At 39.7% G+C, this 26,537-nt stretch overlaps 1 protein-coding gene across 1 annotated transcript in view; it reads right to left on the bottom strand.

Annotated features, from left to right (window-relative positions):
• ATRNL1 (attractin like 1) overlaps positions 1 to 26,537 on the bottom strand; it is a 1,064,110-nt gene that overhangs the window by 513,382 nt on the left and 524,191 nt on the right. The window contains exons 22-24 of the mRNA XM_077821844.1: positions 20,388 to 20,482; positions 17,908 to 17,986; positions 16,438 to 16,595 (exon numbers count right to left, since the gene is read on the bottom strand). Coding sequence (XP_077677970.1) covers positions 16,438 to 16,595; positions 17,908 to 17,986; positions 20,388 to 20,482 — 332 coding nt within the window. The remainder of the gene's footprint in view (positions 1 to 16,437; positions 16,596 to 17,907; positions 17,987 to 20,387; positions 20,483 to 26,537) is intronic.

Genomic DNA, 26,537 nt, shown 5'->3' on the forward strand with positions numbered 1-26,537 from the left:
TGCGGATGAGTTGCAGACAAGCCATGGAAAATTGTGTAAAAGTAACAGTGGACCTTATTACATGTGGTAATCAAGTCCATTATTACTTTTGCATGATTTTTCGCTGTCAGCTGGCTGGGGCTGAGAGTGGGGGCTCTGCTTTTAGCCCCAGGGTGACCGTCGCTCCCAACATCAGCCCTGTACCTGATAGTGCTCCCACTCTCAAAATTGTGGTGGAAGCCTAATATTGTGGCATTTGCAATTTCCACAATATCACAAGCTAAGTAGGGCCTTATAATAAAATTCAGTCAGCTGTGACTAATAAAAAATAACTTCCTACCAATACACACTAGTAATTGTTCTGGTATTCACATATAGATACAGCAGAAAAGTGCTGTGATGGGAACAACAAGGTAAAAATAAAATTAATCTAAATGAAACATTACACAAGACTGCAAGAAGATGTTTTTATAACACAAGGTGTAATGACGATGCCACATAGACACAAACGTATTTTATTTCATACGCTGAGAACATCTGACAGCTTCAATGTTTTCCCTGTACTGGAGTGCTCGTTAATATGGCAATTTTAATGAGATTGCAATCTATAACATATTGTCAGCCTCATGTATTTCTGTTGTCACAATAAAGAAAAAAAGAAAAACTGCAAGAAAACAAAATCAACAGGGCACAACCTCATAAAGCAAGCAGAGAAAACAGAATGAAAACAATAGAAGATTCACCTCCCCCCCCCCCCCGCCCCGCAAAAAAAAAAGTAAAGGTATTTTCATTAACATGTAATGGAGATTTAAAAAAATTAAAAGCTAACAGAACTATAAAGTTCATGAAATGTAACTAGTAATGGTACAAATAGGACAGCAAAATAGATTTGTGGTGTGTTTCCCTACAAATGTATTTTATAAATTTGTAACATATATATGGGCTCAAAATGGGTATTTTATACCAGCAATTCTCAAATGTTTTCATAGAGTGGACAACTTCTCTCCAGTATATGATTGCACGGACCAACTTCCCTCCAATTTACAATTAAAAATGATTGCTTACTTGTATTGTAACTGTTATTTTTGGAGATGTGGATGCAGCCGTATATTCCAATCAGTTGTGTGCACATCCAGTGTGCTGGAGCAAGACAGTTTTCTACATCAGTACCCGTCAGGGTGGCGTATGCCCTCTGCACCTCCTCAAACACCCTCTTAAGGCTATATAAGGGTGGCTCTGTCCTAACCTCCCCTCAGTTCCTTCGCACTGAAAGAGCAGCCTAAGACTCCAGTGCAGCGGGAATGGTGGGTAAGTCGCGGAATACACATCTTCTGCACCCCCATCTTGAAGAACAAGAACTACAATACAGGTAAACAATTGTTCTTTCTTCATTGAGTGGATGCAGACTAGTATTCTACTCAGGTCGTTCACAAGCAGTACTGTAGGGGGTGGGGCATGGAGTCTATTCAAACAGTGACTATAGTATCACTTTGCCAAAGGTTGCATCCTCCCTTGAGGCTGTCATGATGTTGTAGGAGTAAACGTATGTACGATGGAGCAAAGGGAAGCCCTACAAACATCCAGTATAGGAACAGCATTGAGAAAAGCTGTGGATGTTTCCTGAGCCCTTGTTGAGTGGACAGAAAGCCTCTGAGGAGGAGGACTGTTGCCTGAGAACAAAATAGATGGCACTCGCTGTTGTTTCTTGCAGCAAACACATTGATTGACAGGATGCTCCAGGCTTGAAAAATAATCCTCTATACACTCTTCTGTGAGGGACTACTTTTGGAAACCAAGTAAGTCAGCTGGTGTGGGACTAATGTTCTGCTTGAGGCAAAAGTCCCAGAGGGTCATCACCTCCTGACAGAGCTTTCTGAACTAAGCGCTCCAACCCCCACACCTGCCATCTGTTGAGATAATTCAAGGTCGTTGTATTGTCAATGAGCCATTGATAAGAGGAAAGAAGGCCTGCCAAGCTTTGTAAATGGCAAGAAGCTCCAGGACATTGATATGACGCCTCGCTTCCTATTCTGTCCATAAACCCTGGGTCCATGAACCATCCAGGTGAACACCTCACCCAACTATAGAAGCACTAATTACAACATTTGTTGGGAGAGGACAGGGGAATGGGACCCTTGGACATATGTTGTGTGGTTATTCTAAAGAGTACAGGACCATGGGAAGAATTTGGACCAGCTTGTCCAGATGGTGTCAGCTGTGTTGGTAGACTGATATTAGCCAGGCTTGAAGAGAGTGAAAGCACAGCCTTGCATTCATGGCACGTAAGTACTTGCAGCCATGTGACCTAGCAACATGAGGCACACCTTAGCTACAGTGGATGGGTGAGACCTGAGAGACTCATACATTTCACAAATAGTCTGAAACCTTTCCTGGGGAAGGAAGGCATTTGCTAATATGGAGTCGAGTAAGGCTCTGAGGAATTAAAGCATCTGTGTGGGACCTAATGTTGATTTCTCTATGTTCAAGATAAGCTTCAGACAGTCGAAGAGATGGAGAATAAACTGGATTTAATGGAGGACCTGCAGATGGGAAGGGCTTTGGAAAAGCCAATCATTTAGGTAAGGGAAGACATGTATACTGTTCTCCTCAAGAATGCCACCACCACTGCCATGCATTTTGTGAACATGCAAGGAGCTGATGATAAGCCAAAGGGACCTACAGTTTGTTGATAATAATTTCCCATTACCACGAAGCTCAGAAACTTCCTGTGACCTGGTGGGACTGAGATATGAAAGTGAGCATCATGAAAATCAAGAGGAGAAAACCAATTGTTTTGATCCAGGGAGGGAACGATAGATGCTGGAGAAACCATGCAGAATCTCAGGTACTTGATAAATGTGAGACTGTAAAGGTCCAAAACAGGCCTTGGACTACCCTTTGATTTGGGAATTAGAAAAAATAAAATGGATGTACAAGACATTGGAGTCTCACTGACTTATATATTGGTTTTTGCAGTTTATCATGGAAATGAACATATTGGCTGTAGAGTTGGAAGATTAATCCCCTACTGTTAGAGGGCTTATTTCTTCACCCTCCCATTCCGTGGTCCTTCTCACAGAAACAGAGAGCAGCAATACCCAAAGTCCAAAGGTGCAAACAATTTGATGTTTATTGGGGTGAACTTTAGCAAGCAATGATTCCAATTACCTTCCTCCGTGTCCCCCTTCCCAGCTCTGACGCTACAGAGCCTTGCCTGTGTCCCTGTTCCCATTCCCTGTTCCCATTCCCCCTCTTAGCAAAACATGATTCCAATTCCCCACCCCCCACTTCCTGATTGACTTCAGACTACACTTGTACCCTGATATAACATGATCCGATATAACACGGGTTCACATACAATGCAGTAAAACAGGCCACCTCCCCTCCCGTCAGGGTTAGGGAGGCAGGAGCTGGGAGGAGGACTTTTGGGGGCCCTGCAGGCCCAGAGTGGCCCAGGTGATTAGCGGGAGGCCAGGAGCAGCCTGCTCTGCTTCCCTCGCCCCAGCCCCAGCCCCAGCCCCAGCCGTGTTGCTCGGGGGAGGGGGCTTGGGGGAAGGGATCCCGCCCCCCCCGCACTCACCAGCAGTGGTGGAAGCAGAGAAGCCTGGCCCCAGCCCACTCCACTCTGCCAGCTCCCAGCCCCGGTGCTCCGCTTCCCGCTACCGGTGAGTGCGGGGAGGCGTCCTTTCCCCAACCTCCATGTACTCACCGGTGGCGGGAAGCGGAGCACCGGGGCTGGGAGCTGGCGGAGTGGAGCAGGCTGAGGCTGCATCACTCTGCTTCCCGCCACAGGTGAGTGCGGGGGGCGTCCTTTTCTCAACCTCCCTGCACTCACCGGCGGCGGGAAGCAGAGCGCCGTGGCTGGGAGCTGGCAGAGTGGAGCGGACTGGGGCCAAGTTGCTCCACTTCCCGCTGCTGCCGGTGAATGCCTGTCAGGGGGCGGGGGTGTGAATAGGGGTCGGGGCAGTCAGGGAACAGGGAGCGGGGGCTAGGTATGGGATGGGATCCTGAGGGTGATTAGGGATGGGGGGTCTCTGGAGGGGGCAGTCAGGGGACAAGGAGCAGGGGGGCCAAAGCAAGTTCGATATAACGCTGTAAGATTTTTTGCTCCCACAGATCGTGTTATATCGGGGTAGAGGTGTATATAGTAAAACTTGAGTTCTGCTTAACTATACCTTAACCAATCATTTTACTGAAATTTAACTAACCAATCCTAACATATTGTAACATGATTATCTAACCTATTATATCCCACCACCTTAATTGGTTTACACTCAAGAAAATTAATTATACAGCAGACAGAAACAATCATGGAACCAGACAGAGATTATACAGACAAACGATAGAGAAGTGGGGACTACAGTGATAGAACAACAAAGAAATGAGGATTTTACACCCCAGCTATTGATAACTGAGTTCTTGTCAGACAGGATGCTATCAAACTAAGTTTTCTTTAAATCTTCTTGGCTCTTCCCTTTCTCTGGAGGTGATAGATTGGCTCACCTTTTTAACAGCTCAAAACTGCCTTATTTCAGTGTGACTGGTGAGGACATGATCGTTCGCTTCCCAGCTTATGGCTGCCCCTGCTATTTAGCCAAAGGCTTTAGCCTAAGAACAAGACCTTAGGCTATCGTAGTGAGAGAAGGCGTATAAACAGGCAGACTGATTTTGATTCTTGTTTTGTACCTCTATAACTAGCTAAGTGATTAGAATACACCTTAATTTTTAAAATATAGGCCTTTGCAGACAGGCCTGAATATCTATATCCTAAGACTCCACCCGCCCTTTTTTTTTTTTTTCTTTTGGGATCCTCCTGCCCAGGTATCCCTGGAAAAGCATAGGACCTATGGCAACACATTTCCTGATAGGGCCAGACATCAAGGTGGAAGGTGTCGATATTCCATTTATCCCACTGCCCCTTGTGTAGTATAGTGCCCTGTACCTTCTCTCATACGGACATACCACACCTATTCCAATTAGTGTTCCAGACTTCCCATTATAGTGGGCCCAAGAAGGTTAGGTATGGGTTGTCTAGTACACCGGGGGCGGGGGAGGGGGAGAACTTACTACATTACTTATACGTTATCTCCATATGCAACGTAACACAAGTATACTTAACAATACACCAGCCGCTATAATAATCCACAGCAACACCGAGAGTCCTGACCACTGCAGTATGGTCCAACATCCAAGCCACCACCAAAACACTGCCTTTTCTCCTTGGACAGGGTCAAGATCTTAATGTGTCTAGTTGCTGGCAGTTGCAACAAGCTGCCCCTGCAGATTTTGCGTGCTTAGTTCTGATTACTTTTCACTTTCATCTCCTGCTCCAAAAGACACACAGAGATCTGAAAAAGAAAGCACAACCTATTGTGGTTTCTTTTGGAGCCCTATAGGATTTTAATTAAGTACCAGGTTTTGTCTGCATTTCTTTTACCCATTCTCCAATATATACTGCACACGACCTGGGAAAATACACATTCCTTCCATAGTTTAACCTCCATAACATTATATTAGCCATATCAATTTTAACTGTTTCTTCTGTGACAAAAAAAAAAGGAATTCATAATTTCCCTCCATTCTCCTGGTTCTGGCTGCCCCTTACTACAGCCATAACTTTGGTTTTGAACTTTATAAAGTAGCGAGGTACCCTTAAGGGTTAAATGCTAAATACCAAACTCAAACAACACTAGTTACCTGTGTCTGGCAAAAAGTGTTCGTTAGTTTTGCCACTTTGAATGATTCAAATGGATTTTCAGTGGCATTATAAAAAAAACAAAAAGCAGAACCAAACCAATTCATTTTAAACCTACAAAACAAGAGTTTTACAAACTATGATGTCCATTTAGGTCCTTAAAACCTTACATAATCCCCACACACACACAAAATTCTCTTTTGCGTAACATCCCTTGCACTGTGATTATTTTTTACACAATTGTACTCCAATTACACTCCCATCTTGTACAACCAGAGACAGCAGGGGCAGCCAAGTTAAGTTCCAATAGAAACCCCTTACATTCCTCTGGTGATTTTGATTACCTTACCCAATAGTCAAATGATTTTGATCAGATTATCTCTCCACCGTGATGCCTTATAGACCATTTCTGTGGGAAAAAGAGTCCATTTTCCCTCAGAATAGCTGAAAAGGCTTCTGGGGACAAAAACATAGTGGTGGTAGTAGCCACTCTATCTGACCCCCTTGTATAATTTAATTACCAAGCTTCCATCCAATGTGACTGCACAGAGTTGCACATACAGTTACATTCATATAACTGGGTTTTATCATCAAACCAAAAACTTCCTCCTTGTAACACCACAACTGTTACTCTTTAACATCTTCACAACTATTACCTTTTACCATTTCCACAATATTAATTTCTGCAAAAGCTATTTATAACTTTTTACTTACTTCTTTATATCACTTACTCCTACATTTAGTTCGCTAAGGTAGTGCAATTTGCCTGTAACAACTCAGCCACCAAGTACAATTATTGCCACATAGCTGCCTTATCCTGTGCTGTCTTTACCTTGAGACTGTTCAAAAAGGCAGTAAAACATTTGTCTCCATAGTTGCCCATGGATCTTTTACTCTAAAAAATTCCAGTGGAATACAGCAGACCTCCCTCATGCTTTGTCCAAAAAAACCAAACAAAAAAACCTGAACATTTCACATAAGTATCCAAAGTACCCTCTGTTAAAACTTCAGAAAAACAAAAGTGTGGAAGGGGGTGGGGAGGAGCAGGAAGAGGAGGAAAGAAATGAATTAACCCTGTGAGGTCAGTTTAAAGTACAGGTAGGGTGACCAGACAGCAAGTGTGAAAAATCGGGACGGGGGTGAGGGGTAATAGGAGCCTATATAAGAAAAAGACCCCAAAATTGGGACTGTCCCAATAAAATCAGGACATCTGGTCACCCTAAGAACAGGCTACCAGCAGCAAATTAAGTAAACTGAGAGAAAGAAGAAGGAAAAGAAGAAAAGGATATAGTTAGCTTTGAGCGAAGAGTAGGCTACCTGGGTTGAAACACTTGGGAACCCTTACCCCCAGGTTTTCATCCTGGCTCTGGGAGAAGAGTGGGGGTCGTTACCTGCTCCTACAAACCCTGCCATTTTTCACTTTGAAACATTTTTTTTTGGCCTCCACTCCCCCAGGACCAAATCCCAGCTCCTGTCTCTAAAGGCAGTCCGTTAACTCTGCTTTTGACTCTACACCCTGTTGTGCCAAATTGTCTTTAACCACCCCTAAATAATTTACAACCCTTCAGCAGCCCTTGCTGAACCAGCACCAAACTTGAAAGATTACTGACAGCTTCCCATAATGCTGCCCTTACTTCAAACCTCTCAAACAGACTGAAGTGCCTCCTTTCCCTGGAAGGCATCCAGTTCCCATGGGCAGGGACTGTCTTCCACTACCCATTTACCAAGGAGAGTGGGCTCCTCAGCCACCCCCATCCCTCTGGGTCCCCTAACACTGCCTCCATTTCCTTTTTAATCTCATCCCAAGTTGACCCCTGCACCTGGTAGGGGCCCTGGTTCTTCCTTATCCATTTATCCAAAAAATCCATTACCCTGGTTTGCCAGAATCCGCAACTACCATCACAAGAGTTCACCATACCCCCTCTAAGCAGCTGTGCAGACTATTGGGGAGGGAGACTTACAGGCTGCCACTCATCCGTCTGAAGCGATGCATATGAAACACGGCATCAAGATGTTTGAGGGGCTTATCCCTTCACCCTCCCATTCCCTTGTCCTTTTCACATGAACAGAGAGCAGCAATACCCGAAGTCCGAAGGTGCAAACAGTTTGATGTTTATTGGGGTGAACTTTCAGCAAGCAATGATTCCAATTTCCTTCCTCAGTGTCCCCCTTCCCAGCTTTGACGCCACAGAGCCTTGACTGTGTCCCTGTTCCCATTCCATGTTCCCATTCCCCCCCTTAGCAAAACATGATTCCAATTCTGATCAGATTATCTCAGTTTATCATGGAAATGAACACATTGGCTGTAGAGTTGGAAGATTAATCCCCTACCTTTGAGAAAAACAAATACTGATCAGATGATAAGGAGTTCGCCCCAGCTCTCTCAGCACAAAAGAAAGAAAGATGTAGATTAGGTCCCAAGAACAGAGTGGAAAAAAAGAAAGAGAATGCCTCTCTTCTACTCAAAGGCATTTTTTTTCTTAAGAAAAAGAAATCATCAAAGTCCACATGCCAGAGTCTCCCCCACCACACTTATGACAACTGAGAAAAGTTACTACAGACATAGAGCTACTTCTGTAACTTCTGCTGACTGCCTAGTGCTTGGTTGTTGAGAACTGAAGGGCCCAAGAATTGAACATAATGATAGACAGGAGGCAGTGAGCTATCTTTCTCCTCAGTGGCTCTATAATATTCTTCCACGGAATAAATCTGTTTATTTCTTTTGCGCTTCACTGCAGTCCAAACCCTCACTTTTAAATAACTCAGACTGCATTGGAGCCACTATCTGTGACCTTCCTGGGTGTGCATGGCTCAGCAGGCCATGTATAGTTTGTGCTGACAAAGCTCTTCATCTTTGAAGGGTTTATATTTTTTTTAATGTATGACCAGGCTTCTGCACACTGTCGTCTGCAGAAAAGTTTATTTCTCCCCTTTGCATGGTGTAGAAGAAAGGCAATTGCTTTATTTTCCCATATTGACAGAAGCCCAGAACAAGTAAAAGCTTTCTTTGAGCAATATTTCCTACTAAATTCTAAATGCTATAACTACAATTTTCTTAATTAACTAGATAAGGGAAATGGAAATTATAGAAGAAAAGCTCAACATCTGGTTACAAAACATCAGAGACAGAGTATTTCCAAATATAAGTTATCTACATCTCTCTATTATGTAATACAACTACACATGGACAGTGCCTTGGTCTGTTTGGAGAAAAAAAGCTATACATCTGGCACATCAGTTACTGGAGTTCTTATCTTGGACATTCAATTTATACGGAGATTAAAACTGTGCATCACTGAAGACTAATTATCTCTTAATTAGGTATTTTGGTCCTTTTTTAAACCATCAGCTAAACTGTTTGTAGTGCTTTTGCTCACTGAGAAATAACAGTTGTCTCAACTCTTTCAAAATTTATAGATATTCTTGATAGCCATATTAAACCTGCTGGCAGGGGACCTGCTGGCAGGGGAAAGTGGGGACTCGAAGAAAGAAGCATGTGAGCACCAGTAATGAAATACACACTTACTGGAGGAGTTTAGCAGTTGACACCACATTGTTAGTACCCATGCACTAATTCATTTTAACTCAAATTTCAAAAGCACCATCGTTATATATAGCAAAGAAATAAAGGTGTTATCTAATCATCAGACAGCTGGATAATGCCATCAAATTCTAGCAATGCTTCTGGATATTCTCAAGTTTAATCTGCTATTGATGTGAAAGTTATTTCTGAAAATTTTATATTGGATATGTTCATATCATGAATATTTTATATGAACAGCACACAGTGTTATCATCTGTTACTGTCATAACTGGCATTGTAACTAAAATGAAATAAATTACTCCTACTACTATAAAGAGTTAAATTGCCCAATTTTAGGTTTCAGGTTTCAGACTATATTTAAATGTATCAGAAAGAAAAAGATAATCATCATCATAATTATGATAACACTCAACATTTAAACAGTAGTTTCCATCTCCATTAAACTAATCACATTAATCTAATCTATTAATCAAAATTTAAAAAGATTTATTTTAATAACACATCTATAAAATATACATTTTCAATAATGATATATAATGTGAAATGTAGTAGAAAATTTACTGTTGTGCAATTTAAGGCCCTAGTCCTGCAAGGCGTTCCACACAGGCAAATCCTTACCCAGGTTCTGGAGTCCCATTGATTTCAGTGCACGTATCATATTGTGTCTATCCCCCAGGGTTCTTTTTCTTCTAGCAATGATTATTGGCAAGATTCGCCGGAACATAGTTCACTTATGAATTTTAAAAAATTAAAAACTAATCTATCTTTACAATCTGTTTCCATATATCTGTTTTTACTAGATATAAATATGATATGTTCATAAAATATACATCTGGATTTTTGCTTTTTGTTTGTTTAAAACAAGCCAAATGTTTTAAGTATGCCAACTGCAAGAAGGGAATTAGCTGATAATTCAGTGGAATCATCAAGATGTGTGCACAACATAAATGAATAATTTTGTAATTTTATTATTGTAACCCCTATGCTTACTAAACCCCACTTCCTTCCCCCACCTGGTTTTTATTCTCATTCATGACACACCTAAAATTATTTTTTAAGTTCCTTGTGGCACAAATGATGACTTATTTGTTCTTCAAGGGGCCACAACACTTTTGGACATCATAACAATAAAACAAATGGCAATAATAATTTACATTACATTTAAGTGGCTTTAAAACTGTGACCTCAAACAACAGTTTTCCATGGATATTGAAAGTCGTATTTAAAGGTTGAAAATTCATTCTTATCCCATGTCACTGAGCCTTTTTTTGACAACAGATTTAGTCCTACAAAGGACAGGATCCTGCAATGTGTTGGTTGCCTCAAAACCCATTGACTTCAATGAGATTTGAGAGTATCCAGCAGCTCAAAGGAAGTCTTCATCTCTTTGCAGAAATGGGTGCAAAAATGTCTATCAGCCTGGTTATGGAATTTCGTAAATTTTGTTTGCATCCCACTTCTAATATTATTAGAAGATTGATACTTCCTTACAGTCAATATAAAAATCGAGACATTTTTGGAAGCTAATGTGTCTTACAATTATATTATCGATACCCACTTGTTATTTCAAGAATTATAACGACTTCACACACAGCCATATGCATTTATTAGGCAGCCTCTCTGAAAACCAGTAAGGTACTTAGAAATTGAACCTTTTGCTGTAAATCACAGTTATCAAACTGATGTGTGCAACCATTGCTGGGAAAAGGTTCTCTACAGGCACTGGTATATTTATAAATATACACACACATTTGCAAGTGAAAATTCCATCCAATGACCTTTGCAAAATTCTAAAAAGATTTACAATACAAAGGCTTATGTTTTCATTTTAATTAAGTAATTGAATTTGTGGTACATCATGAACAAAAGATTGTTTTAACTCCTCATGACAGTTACTGATAACTTCTATTCCTCAGAGCTTTTACATCAGTATTTGTCAGTCAAGAATGTTAAATATTTAAAATTAACTCCAAAACAAAGAATGCTAAAATAATTAAATATGCTAGACCGAGTAAATTTTTTTTATGAGGACAAATGTGCTTCTTGACTTTTATTAAGCTACTTCTTCAGTTGCAAGGTTCAGTCTATTAACATAGGAAATAAAACCTTCTGAGCTCTGAAACAGGAACCAGCGTCATCAAAAGAGTGCTGATTTTCTCTCTTTTTAAAACATAACACCACAGAAATCTGTGATGTGAAGTAGTCCCGAGTGTTTAAAGCACTCTACAGCATCCTTAGTTCCCTCTACTACATGCAAATAAAATAAAAAACAAATCTATAACTAGATTCATTCCTTTTTGCTGTTTTTGAAACTAATACAGGATGCCAAGATTTTTTTTCAACTTAGAAGCATTAATACAGGAAAAGAACCAAATAACATACCAGTAAAACTTTCAACAAGTTTCCTTTGAATGATTAAATTAATTCTTTACAATACACTGGAGCATTCTAACTTCATTTTAACAGCATGTCTAACTTCACTGTAAGAGTAATTGCTCAGTGAAACACTGTTGTGGAAACATAACTGAGTAGGCTGTTTTTCTTAGAAAATAATTAATAACTAAGCATATTTCAAAATTACATACAGTTCCTTTAGGAAGGATTTGCACACAGGAAAGGGGGATCTAATAATGGTGACCTCAGATAACATTTTCATTATGAAGTGTAGCACTTTGCCAGCTGCGGAGCACTGCCCCGCCAAATACAGCCCATATACTTGGGATCCTTTTATTTACTTTAGGGAGTGTGCTGATAGCTGGTAGGAAGGTCTGTTGTTCAGTGAAGCCTTTATTCTGGCTTTTTCCTGAGTACTTGCATCTGAATGAACTATTCCTGGACTCAGACCAAGACCCTTCCAGCTAAACACTGACCACTGGGTAATTGGTGTTTTTATCCTCAAATGATGATCAGATTGAGTATGGGGTCACAGGATGGAGACCACACGACTTGCCCCATGTTGGCATTATGATATACATGGCAGCACATAATCCTTTGGAATTGGGACTGCCACCACAACGCTGGCATTCATTATGGGTCCCTGATGGGGGGAATTCTAGCTCTTAAGGCACAGGTCCAGCTGGTGTCCCTAATTGCTTCCACAATGGATGTGGAGAAGTGCAGGTAATTCTGACAGAGCAGATTGCTGCCTTCTGATTAGTTGCTCTCAGGGATCTAAGTTACTGCCTGCCCTTAAGAATAAAGGAGGAATGGACTCACTGAATGGACAACCGACCAGTGTTTTATGAACATTTGTTCTGGGTTACATATATTTTTGTTACATTGCAGGCAGTGAATGATACCATTTCATACCGGCTTCCAACTGGACATGGAGCCATTAATCACTACCTGTTGAGCCCGATGATCTAACCAGCTTTCTATCCACCTTACAGTCCATTCTTCCAGGCCATAATTCTTTAACTTGCTGGCAAGAATACTGTGGAGACTTATCAAAAGCTTTGCTAAAGTCAAGGAATAGCATGCCCGCTGCTTTCCCCTCATCCACAGAGCCAGTTATCTCATCATAGAAGGCAATTAGGTTAGTCAGGCCTGACTTGCCCTTGGTGAATCCATGTTGACTGTTCCTGATTATTTTCCTCTCCGCTAAGTGCTTCAAAGTTGATTCCTTGAAGACCTGCTCCATGATTTTTCCAGGGACTGAGATGAGGCTGATTGGCCTGTAGTTTCCAGGATCCTCCTTCTTCCCTTTTTTAAAGATGGACACTACATTAGCCTTTTTCCAGTCATCCGGGACCTCCCCCAATCACTATGAGTTTTCAAAGATAATGGCCAACGGATCTGCAATCACATCCACCAACTCCTTTAGCACTCTCGGATGCAACACATCCGGCCCCATGGACTTGTGCTCGTCCAGCTTTTCTAAATAGTCCTCAACCACTTCTTTCTCCACAGAGGGCTGGTCACCTCCTCCCCATGCTGTGCTGCCCAGTACAGTAGTCTGGGAGCTGACTTTGTTCGTGAAGAGGAAGGCAAAAAAAGCATTGAGTACATTAACTTTTTCCACATCCTCTGTCACTAGGTTGCCTCTCCCATTCATTAAGGGGCCTCACTTTCCTTGACCTTTTTCTTGTTGCTAACATACTTGTAGAAACCCTTCTTGTTACTCTTAACAACCCTTGCTCGCTGCAACTCCAAGTCTGATTTGGCCTTCCTGATTTCACTCCTGCATGCCTGAGCAATATTTTTATACTCCTCCCTGGTCATTTGTCCAATCTTCCACTTCTTGTAAGCTTCTTTTTTGTGTTTAAGATCAGCAAGGATTTCACTGTTATGCCAAGCTGGTCGCCTGCCATATTTACTCTTCTTTCTACACATCAGGATGGTTTGTCCCTGTAACCTCAATAAGGATTCTTTAAAATACAGCCAGGTCTCCTGGACTCCTTTCCCACTCATGTTATTCTCCCAGGGGATCCTGCTCATCTGTTCTCTGAGAGAGTTAAAGTCTGCTTTTCTGAAGTCCGTATTCTGTTGCTCTCCTTTCTTCCTTGTGTCAGGATCCTGAACTTGACCATTTCATGGTCACTGCCTCCCAGGTTTCCATCTTTTGCTTCCCCTACTAATTCTTCCCAGTTTGTGAGCAGCAGGTCAAGAAGAGCTCTGCCCCTAGTTGGTTCCTCCAGCATCTGCACCAGGAAATTGTCCCCTACCCTTTCCAAAAACTTCCTGGATTGTCTATGCACTGCTGTATTGCTCTCCCAGCAGATATCGGCGTGATTGAAGTCCCCCATGAGAACCAGGTGATCTAGTAACTTCTGTTAGTTGCCTGAAGAAAGCCTCATCCACCTCCTCTCCCTGGTCTGGTGGTCTATAGCAGACTCCCACCATGACATCATCCTTGTTGCTCACACTTCTAAACTTAATCCAGAGACTCTCAGGTTTTTCTGCAGTTTCACACTTTCCAATGCTGAAGTCAGTTGTGACATTAGAAAGTAGGAAACTTGTCAAAGCAAAGACTGATAAATACTTTGCACTGAGTACAGGTAGGGAGTACTTTCATGGCGCATCAACATTTGGAATGTAGTATTCAAAACGAGATATGGAAAAAATATGGGGCGGTACCAAGGACAAAGCTGGCACAAACAAGTGTATTAAACTATAAGTGATGTGTAAAGAGTTTTATTACTTGTAAAATCATGCCAGAAATATTAGTAGCTGAAATGCATATCTTTGGCAAGCACACCTTCCATAAAAGGTAAACACACTAAGAGAATTTACTTTCCAGAAGGTGGGTATGTAAGTCTGCTTTTTGTAGTATACTACTTTGTCTTTAGACAATAAATTTGGCTAAGTTTGGTTATTTGGTCTCTTGAACAAACTGTGAGTGTAGTCAATACTCTAAAGCGTATTCCAGTTCCAGAAGCAGAGAAGTCGTAATTGGAGTCCCACATAAATTTCAGTTTACAGTGTGGCTAGTTCTGCTAAGGTGCTCAGCACTGTCCTGGGTCAGCGGCTAGTAGGGAGGATGGTATCTTTGCCACAGATGAAAGTAGAGGTGATTTAGCCAGCCCCGGGACACTACTCATAACTGTGAAAGTTTTCGCAAACAAGAAAGGGAGTGCTGTGCACAGGTGGATACAAGCCATCTGTACAGGAATGGTGGATACTGAAGTTGCCAGTGTCAAGAGGCTTGGTGTTGAGGGATCAGTACTGGGTGACACCTGAAGGTTGACTCAACTAGTTCAGAGGCACAATGACCAGTGCCTGAGAAGACGCCGGACAGGCCCATTTTAGGCCTTAAGCCCTCTATAAGAGAGGCAGGATAAGGGGATCTCTGCCTTTTCTTGTTAGACCTGCAGAGGGTGACCTAAGTCTGCCCCTCAGCAGAATAGTGTTCCTTCTGTCCAAGAGGAATAGGAACCTTGCATTACCAACATTAAGCAACATCACTGCATCACACAATGGGCAGATTTTAAATCCAGGAGACTTTGGCTCTGACATAAGGGCTGGACGTGTTACTGGGAAAGTCACAATAGAGAAATTAAGAAACTATTGTTTTTTGTTTTTTATAATAAAGGGAATAAAAGACTAAACTATGACTCACCAACACTAAACATCTCAACAACTATTTATAGTACAAAGGGTTAGTCGCACAGTGAGCAAGAGAGACAGACTGACACCTAGGGCACAAGTGCAGCTTCAACAAACACTGCTGCCCTCCCCTGCCCCAAAAATAGCTTGGGTACATGGCGCCCATGCGCTCCAAGAGTGGAAAATATATGGACAAGCACTCAGAGAAGGAGAGAGAGTTTCAGGGTGACTTATTCACTCTGAGAGCATCCTGAGCTACGGTGGTTTACGCAGACTCTTGATTGTTAATGCATGGGGAGGGGGGAATTCTAACATGTTATCAGTCTGCAGTGGTACTTAAAAATAGGGTCTCGCTCACTGGGCAAGACCCTATATTCATTTATAAGTCAAGTGGTGGTCATGCTTGATATGACCATGTCAGCAATTCCAGAAGTTTCTAGCAAAACACCACAAAATAGTAACAACAACTATGGAAGAATCCTACACCTTACAGAGGAACAAATTGTGAGAGATACTCAGTGCCATCAATTCCTACTAATATCACTAGAAATTCAGGGTATTAAATACCTCGCTGGCTTAAGTTCCAAAAGAGAAAATGAATTCTAACTGAATACACCTTTACCAAATGTTATATGTCTCTCTCTCACCAACAGAAATTTATCCATTAAAAGATACTACCTCACCCACCTTGTCTCGCTAATATCCTGAGACCAGCACAGCTACAACAACGCTGTATACAAGCTGTCACACTATAGTACAGCACACACATTAAACCTTTAACCAATTAAAATTCAATTAGTAAGAAAGCTAATGGTTTACAAAAACCTAATCAGAACATATATTATTGTTATGCACTAATTTTTACCTTGAGGGTACAACTGAGGATTAAAAATCTCATTCATTTTGAACAAACATTTGTAAACAAAATAGCCCTCAATACAAATGTCATAATTAATGGAACATAAATAAACAGGAGTAAGTCATTAGTCACTTGGAGGTACTCCAGTTTGCAGAAAGACTAAATATATACAACAAAACATACTCTGGAGAATATATTATCTACATAAGAATCATTTCTGCAGTCTCAGTAGCAATGGAAATATTCATTTAAGTAACAAAACAAAACCTCTCATAATCACCTGGAGTAGTAAATGGCTTAATATTTACAACTAACCTGTATTTTGATTGGCCAGGAAAAATTGCTGACATACACATAGAAAGTGATGTTTGGGTTACTCCGAAAGTTGAATTTTTCACAAGAAAAGCTATCTGTAAATTCCTTGATATTAGTCTTGGAAACAACAGGAATCTCTTCTCCAGATATTGTTCCTGCTAAAAATACAAAGAAATATTAAATTATCATAAAAGGGGCCAAAGTAAGTTTGCTCAGGCAACTGCAATTTAACTTTACTTCAGAGTGCTTGACATTGCAACCTTTACATTCTTTTATCATTTTTTTCTGTTTATTATACATTATACATTAAACATACAAGTATATGACACACATGTATACACACACACAGAAAATTCACTCATACGCCCATGCCAATTTCAAAAGATTATGAATGATTAATAAAATTGATGGAAGATGTACTTTGATATGAGTTTTATAGCAAGCTTATCCCGGTTAACTACACAGCTAATACGGTTTCCTCTAGTAATTTACATCCCATTTCAATAAAAATTCATAGGTTACTAAAGTGTGGAAAGTGAATTTGTCTACATTTTAAAATATTGCTATAGTGTTTCAACTGCTCTTAGAAACATGAATAATAAACCAGATAACCATATATCATTTATTGTAAACCATAAGGCTTCTCACCAATTCTGTTTGATCAGGGCATTGCTGACTTAGTGAAGTAAAAAAGATGATCATGGAAAAAAATAGAATTTGCTAGCAAGCATATGTGAAAACAAAGCTTTCAAGACCTCCCATAAAACACTGTTAGATGCAACTAAGTGCAAAAATTCTTGAGAATATGTAAGTTCTTAAACCATCTTTAAAGGCCTAGTTTTATTCTTTTTTTTAAAATGTACATTTTAAGTTGTAAGCATTGTGCTTCTCCTTGGATATATTTTCAGAAAGTCAACAGAACCAATTCATGGAAACTTCCTAAATAAAGCTTTTCTTCCTCTTTATTAAAGCAAAAGGCATAATGGGGTTCAAAGTTGGGAAAAAAACCAGATAAGCAGCTCCTTTTATCAGCATTCACAGATGAATTTTATTGTTTGATATCAATGTTAAGGTTAATAATTAAATTTTTAGCTTGAACACTGAAACAACGAAATTAAAATCTCAGTCTCCCCAGTAGTTTAGGAAGTAATTTATCTTAATTAAAATCACAGCATTTCATAACACTGCCATTTAAAAAAATTAAATAGAGTACAAGCTTTTGCTACCAAAGAAATTTTAATTGAATAGAAGAGAAAGTTAACATATTAATGAAGCTTTGTTCAGATTACAAATTATTATATGAATTTTAAGTATTACTAATACTAGCATAATGATAATAGCAAAATAATACATTTTATAAAATTTTATTACTGAAATTAGCAACAAAGAGGACAATTATGTTAAAATAGCTTAAACGAACAGTTCTTGAGACATACAGGACAAAGACATCATGCCAAAATGCTTCCTTACCTGTAGAACCAATAGACCATGTAATATTGAGGTTAAAGTTGTTTGATGCATTAATTGATATATCCAAATTTTTGTTTGACTAGATATAAAGAAAAGGTAACATTAAAATTAACAAAATATAACAGAAATGTACTGCCTAATGTACTGAATGTACCTCTATTGTACATAATTAAACGTATTAATTCTCCCCCTTTTTCACATATCTACTATAGACTGCAAACATTGGGCCCAGTGAAGTCAAGAGCAAAACTCCCATTGGCAGGACATGACCCTGAGATACAACTTTCACCGATGATCTAAATCAAGAAACACTATTTTTTGAAAACTAAAAAACTCAGCCTATATATGAATAAAAATATTCATAAAAATTACTTGTCCTGCTAATAAAAATTTGTTCAGTAAAGGATATTCTAACATATTTAATCCAGTCTATACTTAAATGATCCCAGTTAGTGGGTTTCCACCACTTTCTTTGGTAGACTATATATACTGTAGTAACCTTCACTTTTAGAAAATATTTTCTGACTCTCACACTCAACTAACATTGAGATAAAATTGCTCAGATTAATTTCCTGGGAATATAATCACCACAAATCAAGGAAATCACCCTTTAAACTAAACTAACACCAAAACACATTCACAGAATATCAGGTCCACCATAAACTTCATTTAATTTCCAATATACAACCACCCAAAATGTATACATCCAGTTCTTTTAAATCAGAGTCAAACATACAAGCTTCACTGTAACTACAGGCTCACAGCCTGGCGGGGCCTCAATCTCTAGCCAAGATTGATGCCCATAGGGCATTAGGGCCATTCGCTCATTCACTTTGAAATTTTGTTTTGACTCAGAAAATTTCTGAACAGTCTCTGCTGCCCTTTACACAGTTTTTATTATTTATTTATTTAGGGTTATTTTTGTGCCACTTTCCCATCATCATAAATTGAGACTGAAAATCCTGAGAAATAGGAAAACAGTAGGAAAATATGTCCCCAGTACTACAGAGAAGCTATGTCTACACTGCCCTGTAGTTTGGGCTACAGGGGTGTGAACAGCGGTGCACACCAAAGAGCTGTGCTGTAACTCCCCCATGTAGACACTGTGGGCACGAACTAAAAGGTTTGTAGTGTAGTCCTCTTCAAGCAGGACTGCATTAATGCAAAGTAGGAACCTTTTAGTTTACACCCACAGTATTTACATGGGAGAGTTACAGCTCAGCACCTGGGTGCACTCTTCTATTCACACTCAAGTATTCTGAACTGTAGGGCAGTGTAGATGAGCCCTAAGTGGCAAATGAGATGAGACATCTTAAACACAAAAAGAAAAGGAGTACTTGTGGCACCTTAGAGACTAACCAGTTTATTTGAGCATGAGCTTTCGTGAGCTACAGCTCACTTCATCAGATAGCTGTAGCTCACGAAAGCTCATGCTCAAATAAACTGGTTAGTCTCTAAGGTGCCACAAGTACTCCTTTTCTTTTTGCGAATACAGACTAACACGGCTGTTACTCTTAAACACAAAACCTTCTTAATATATAATCTATGTGCTGCACCATCATAATTATCCTCTGCTGAAATTCTCCGTTTTAGGTCATGAGGGCACACACATTAAAATATAACTCAATTTTATACAAATCTAGGGATGGGTATTTTGCAACAAAAAATTAGCTACTGGTACAATCTTCCCCAACATATCTGCCACTCTCTTTCCCTATCTCCTAGAGCCCCTGACCTTCTTCATCCTAATTCTGAGAAATATCCTGACCAGATCAGGCCAGAGGGAGCCACCAGATGCCAAAACCACCTCAACCAGTTCCAAAGGATCCCAAATACCACCTAGGATGTGAGGCTTTGTCACAGCTTCCCCCCCAGCTTTCCCATGCACCCTTTGTGTGCTCTTTTCCTTCCCTACCTTATTTCTTCTCTTCCTAGCTCTCTTCTTCTAAGAAAAGTCTGGCTTAGTCAGCCAAGACTGTGTATTTTGCAACAACAACGTAAGCCTGTAACCAGAAAAGTAGCTAAAAGCAATGTCCTAAACAGCCCAAGGCTGATACACATTTGCCATGTTTTGGCGTGGCTGATCAGACCATATGCTATGCCTGTGTTGCAGTGAGGTTGCAAGAGGACAACAGAGAACAACAATGCAAACCTATTTGTTTCGATTGCTCCTCTAAAATGACAGAAATATAATTTCACAAGTTATATGAGTGTTTCAGAAAGCTGCAATATCAAAAATATGGAGACTGAATTTAGAGATATTTATCTCAAGTACACCTACTTTTCAGAAAGTTAAAGAAGCTTAAAGATGGGTCTTGCATAGAAGTCAAAGTCAGTCTAGTGATGTTAACAAGTTTTGGATTATCCCTAGATACTGACAGGTGCTTGGCAGAGCTAAAATCACCATCAAATCCAATGGAAAAGTTGATATCCTTGGTTGGAAGAAAATTACATTAGAGTTGATTAATTACATCTCTCACCTGTTCAGGGTTTGCTATAAAGTTTATGGCAGTGAAGTGGCGATCATCTTCTTGTAGTAAGCTGAAGGTAAACTGGTAGTCAATCAAAAGGCTGTCTGTGGGCAAAACAGATTGTAAAAAAACTGCCAAGTAGGATTCTGGTGCACACATATTTTAAAAAATATTAAAAACTTCCTGTCGTACCTGAACATTTACTATTACTTTTACTTCAAATATATGGAGAATGGTAAAGGTCAGAAAGTCATTTGGCATTTCAATGTTTATGTATTTGTCACCAAACAATCTGTCGGTGCAGTCAGAAAGTATGAACTCAAGCAAAATAGTATGAACTCAAGCAAAAATTGAGAAATAAGAATTAGCATAAAGATTCAAGAGTTATTTTTCACTGAATTGTAAATTGTACTATTACCAAGATAGTCATGCATCCTGAATTAGTACTCTTTTCAAAAGGTCCTTTAAAATATAGTAGGAGCATTGTCAGTTTCCAGATTTTTACACTGAAAAATGGTTTAAATTTTTGTTAAAAATGCACTTAAATGTTTTAGGTTTATTGTAATACTTGCATGGATTTTACAATATTCTACAACTGAATTATATAGATGTTACAATTACTAAGCTTCACAGTACCGAAAAATAAAAGAACTGTCTCTACAGTAAAGGCACACACAGATATGGTGCTGTAGTTACACTGCTAAAAATAAAGTGGTACACTGGAATTTTAACACCAATAGTCCACCATACCAGTATACCCATTGCAGAACTGCTGCAGTTTTATGGTGAAATCTTGGCTCCATTGAAACAAACGGGAGTTTGGTCATTTATTTCAATAAAGATTTCCTCTATAATATCCTTCATATCAACAGTAAATTTTAGCACCGGGTCTCATCCTACCAAAGGAAAGAAAGGGAATGGAGGTTGTTTAGTAGTTCCTTTTTATACCACTTTCAGGCAACAATACCCAACAATGATTTTTGGTGTCCTCTAATCATGAAATTCTGTTAGCCACTAATGCCTACAGAGCCTCATCTTACATATATAAAACCTATGCCCCTCTGAACAAAACTAACTAGGAACAAAACTAACTCCTTGTGGCACCTTAGAGAATAACAAATTTATTTGGGCGTAAGCTTTCGTGGGTTAGAACCCACTTCATCAGATGCATGGACTGAAAATATAGGAGCAGGTATAAATACATGAATGGATGGGAGTTGCTTTACCAAGTGTGTGGTCAGGCTAATGAGATAAATCAATTAACAGCAGGATACCAAGGGAGGAAAAATAACTTTTGAAGTAGTAAGAGAGTGGCCCATTACAGACAGTTGACAAGAAGGTGTGAGTAACAGTAGGGAGAAATTAATATTGGGGAAATTAAGTTTAGGGTTTGTAATGATCCAACCACACCCAGTCTCTATTCAGGCCTAATCTAATGGTATCCGGTTTGCAAATTAATTCCAGTTCCGCAGCTTTATATTAGAGTCTGTTTTTGAACTTTTTTTGTTGAAGAATTGCCACTTTTAGTTCTGTTATTGAGTGACCAAAGAGATTGAAGTGTTCTCCTACTGGTTTTTGAATGTTGTAATTCCTGATGTCAGATTTGTGCCCATTTATTCTTTTGTGTAGAGACTGTCCGGTTTGGCCAATGTACATGGCAGAGGCACATTGCTGGCACATAATGGCATATATCACATTGGTAGATGTGCAAGAGAATGAGCCCTTGACAGTGTGGCTGATGTGGTTAGGTCCTATGTTGGTGTCCCTTGAATAGATATGTGGACATAGGTGGAACCGGGGGTTGTTGCAGGGTTTGGTTCCTGGGTTGGTTTTTTTGTTGTGTGGTGTGTAGCTGCTGGTGAGTATTTGCTGTCTGTAAGCGAGGACTGGACTGTCTCCCAAGGTCTGTGAGAGTGAGGGATCGTCCTTCAGGATAGGTTGTAGATCCTTGATGATGCACAGGAGAGGTTTTAGTTGGGGGCTGTAGGAGACGGCTAGTGGCGTTCTGTTACTTTCTTTGTTAGGCCTGTCTTGTAGTACTTCTCGGTACCCTTCTGGTTCTGTCAATCTGTTTCTTCACTTCAGCAGGTGGGTATTGCAGTTTTAAGAATGCTTGATAGAGATTCTGTAGGTGTTTGTCTCTGTCTGAGGGATTGGAGCAAATGCGGTTGCATCTTAGAGCGTAGCTGTAGACAATGGATCGTGTGGTGTGTCCTGGATGGAAGCTGGAGGCATGTAGGTAAGTACAGCGGTCAGTAGGTTTCTGGTATAGGGTGGAGTTTGTGTGACCATCGCTTATTAGCACTGTAGTGTCTAGGAAGTGGACCTCTTTTGTGGACTGATCCAGGCTGAGGTTGATGGTACGGTGGAAATTGTTGAAATCTTGGTGGAATTCCTCAAGGTCCTCCTTCCTATGGGTCCAGATGATGCAGATGTCATCAATGTAGCACAAGCAGAATATGGCTGTAAGGGGACAAGAGCTGAGGAAGCGTTGTTCTAAGTCAGCCATAAAAATGCTGGCATATTCAGAGTATCAGAGTGTGAACCAACTGCCATACTGCTCAGTAACACATTTATACTCTAAAAGAATGATTCCAAGCAAAACAGCGTTCACCATGGGTATGAGTTCCAATCATATTATGACAGGTTTCAGAGTGGTAGCCGTGTTAGTCTGCATCAGCAAGAAGAATGAGGAGTACTTGTGGCACCTTAGAGACTAACAAATTTATCTGAGCATAAGCTTTCATGGGCTAAAACCCACTTCATTGGATGCATGCAGTGGAAAATACAGTAGGAAGATATATATATACACTATACACACACACACAGAGAACATGAAAAAATGGGTGTTGCCATACACACTAATGAGAGCGATCAATTAAGGTGAGTTATTATCAGGAAAAAAAAACCTTTTGTCATGATAATAAGGATGGCCCATTTCCAACAGCTGACAAGAAGGTTGAGTAATGGTGGTGGGGGGGGGGTGGAATAAGCATGAGGAAACAGTTTGCTTTGTGTAATGACCTATCCACTTCCAGTCTTTATTCAAGTCTAATTTAACAGTGTCCAGTTTGCAAATTAATTCCAATTCAGCAGCCTCTCGTTGGAGTCACACTATCAACCACACTCTCAGAGGCTCATTCACCTGCACATCTACCAATGTGATATATGCCATCATGTGCCAGCAATGCCCCTCTGCCGTGTACATTGGCCAAACCGGACAGTCTCTACATAAAAGAATAAATGGACACAAATCAGATGTCAAGAATTATAACATTCATAAACCAGTCGGAGAACACTTCAATCTCTCTGGTCACTAAAAGTCGCAATATTACAACAACAAAACTTCAAAAACAGACTCCAACGAAACAAGAAAAGGAGTGCTTGTGGCACCTTAGAGACTAACAAATTTATTTGAGCATAAGCTTTCGTGAGCTACAACTCACTTCATCGGATGCATCCAGTGGAAAATAAAGTGGGGAGATTTTATATACACAGAGAACATGAAACAATGGGTGTTACCATACACACTGTAACAAGAGTGATCTGGTAAAGTTAGCTATTACCAGCAGGAGAGCGGGGGGAAACTTTTAGTTTTAGGGTAGTGATAATCAAGGTGGGCCATTTCCAGCAGTTGACAAGAACGTGTGAGAACCAGTAGGGGGGGGAAATAAACAAGGGGAAATAGTTTTACTTTGTGTAATCACACATCCACTCCCAGTCTTTTTCATTTATTTATTTATTTATTTGTCCAACAAGAGACTGCTGAATTGGAATTAATTTGCAAACTGGACACCATTAAATTACGCTTGACTAAAGACTGGGAGTGGATGGGTCATTACACAAAGTAAAACTATTTCCCCATGCTTATTCCCCCCCACTACTGTTACTCACACCTTCTTGTCCACTGTTGGAAATGGGCCATCCTGATTATCACTACAAAAGGTTTTTTTTCTCCTGCTGATAATAATTCACCTTAATTGATCACTCTCGTTATAGAGTGTATGGCAACATCCATTTTTTCATGTTCTCTGTGTGTATATATATATATCTTCCTACTGTATTTTCCACTGCATGAATGCGATGAAGTGGGTTTTAGCCCACAAAAGGTTATGCTCAAATAAATTTGTTAGTCTCTAAGGTGCCACAAGTACTCCTAGTCATATTATGGGATTCAGACCTGTTGTATGAATTACTTTAAACAAAGAGAAATTACATTAATTTAAATTACATACAATATTTATCGACACTGATTCCTTGAGATGAGAATTAATATGTACTTATATCAAGTAATTTACCCCAGCGAGGATCTGGCTCCATATACTTTTGTTTCTGTTGCAAGTATGTATCAAACCAATTATGATTTCAGCAATCGTAACCTTTACTTTTCATGCGCCTTTTTTGTGTTTATAAGAGACATGATCACAAGAACAAATTACTTTAATTAGGGGAAAAAGCCTGCATTGATCCCAATTATATGGAAGGTAAGAATCTTCCAGTGTAACTTGCTGCAACATGGGGAAGAGAGTGAAAATGCTGATAGTAAAGCACTCGAACAGCATATACAATCACCACCACTCTACCACCTGTAGTTCAACACCAACTAAAAGGCACTCTTACACTGCTTTATCTGACTGGCCTGCATCTCATTCAAACAATGGTTATTTCCAAGGACTGGTAAACTTTAGGATGAATAAGTTGGCTTCTAGATATCACAGCCCAGCTGAACAAACAATGCTGTTACTTGGCTAAATCCTCTCCACGTTTATAGAAAAGGAGCATGAACTAATAATCAGACTGCTCATCACATCTATAAGGCTATATAACAAAGAAATAAGTTTCCCAATGAAATATGCAAAATTATAGCATTATGTTCTTTTATTAGGTTCCAACAGATAATTTCAAATTTGCTGGAAGTGAATGATTTCTTATTTTTTTTCTCTTTTACTAAGTAAAAAGGATGACTTCTATGTGTGAATATGATATTATCATTGCTTATATTTGTGTGTTTTTATTGAGATGCTTAAATGTTATATTGTATTATTTTGTATTCTTAAAGATAAAATAATATAAAAGTGAAAGAAAATAATATTTTTTAACAGGACCATGAGTTTCACTTCTGTCCGAGACACACTTTCCCCCAGCCAAATTTAATTCCCAGCACGTTTTTCATTCACAAAGTGTTAATTAGCTATAATGATTTTTTAAAAAGACTAGGCTGTTAAGAGAAAAATCTATGCAATGTGCAAGACATTTAACTGTGGAACAAATTTTAACGAAGAGTGTGAGACACAAAAATCAATGTTCTATTCTATTTTTTAAGAAAAAACCTTTGAATTTTTAGATATTTTACATAAAATGGCCAATTTGTATTTTATTTATTGTTACACTTTCAACAGTTTAAAAGTTCTAGAAATCTGATGCAACATAGACAGTCTTCTATCAATTTTAAACTGTATCTGTGAAATCTTCATTTTGTATCTGTTATTCATTATTTATTTTTTTCTTTCTTCATTCTACTGTCATATTTGTTTCTGTTCTCTCACTGCACCTATTTTAAACAAATAATCTCATTGCAGTACATCGGACTTCCGCATCCATTGGAGCAGACTCTAGAACCTGACTTTCTCACCCCAGTGAGTCCCCTAACCACCAGGCTATATAGTCAGACTCACTGGCTCTCTCTGGCCCAATAAGTATTTATACAAAGTAGAAAAGCTTCAATGGGAAGGGAAGGGAGAAGAGAGAAAGAGAGAGACCCACCCCAGAATATCCTATCTGCCTGGTTGTTGAGACACTCAGCTACAATGTCAGAGACCCAATTTTAAATTCCCTTATCTACATGAGGTAGAGTGGAGAATTGAACCTGGGTCTCTCACATCCCAGGTGAATGCTCTTAACGGTAGGACTATAAAATATTATAAGGGAAGAACTGGCAGCACCACCACCACCTTCATTTTTTGAATGTTGCCTAAGTCTCTTTGTGAATCTAGCTTCCGTCTTGCCATCCAAGTTTTTTTGGCTAAAACTATTCAGCAAATTTGTGTCAAATTCGCGAAAAGTATTGGTCGGCCGAAAATAAAATATTTGTCTGAAAAATTTCACCTAGCTCTAGTAATCAGTCACTTACACGATTGCTAAGCAAGGAAAAATGATACT

The sequence above is a fragment of the Eretmochelys imbricata genome, chromosome 7 (assembly GCF_965152235.1).
Source record: "Eretmochelys imbricata isolate rEreImb1 chromosome 7, rEreImb1.hap1, whole genome shotgun sequence".
NCBI lineage: Eukaryota > Metazoa > Chordata > Testudines > Cheloniidae > Eretmochelys > Eretmochelys imbricata.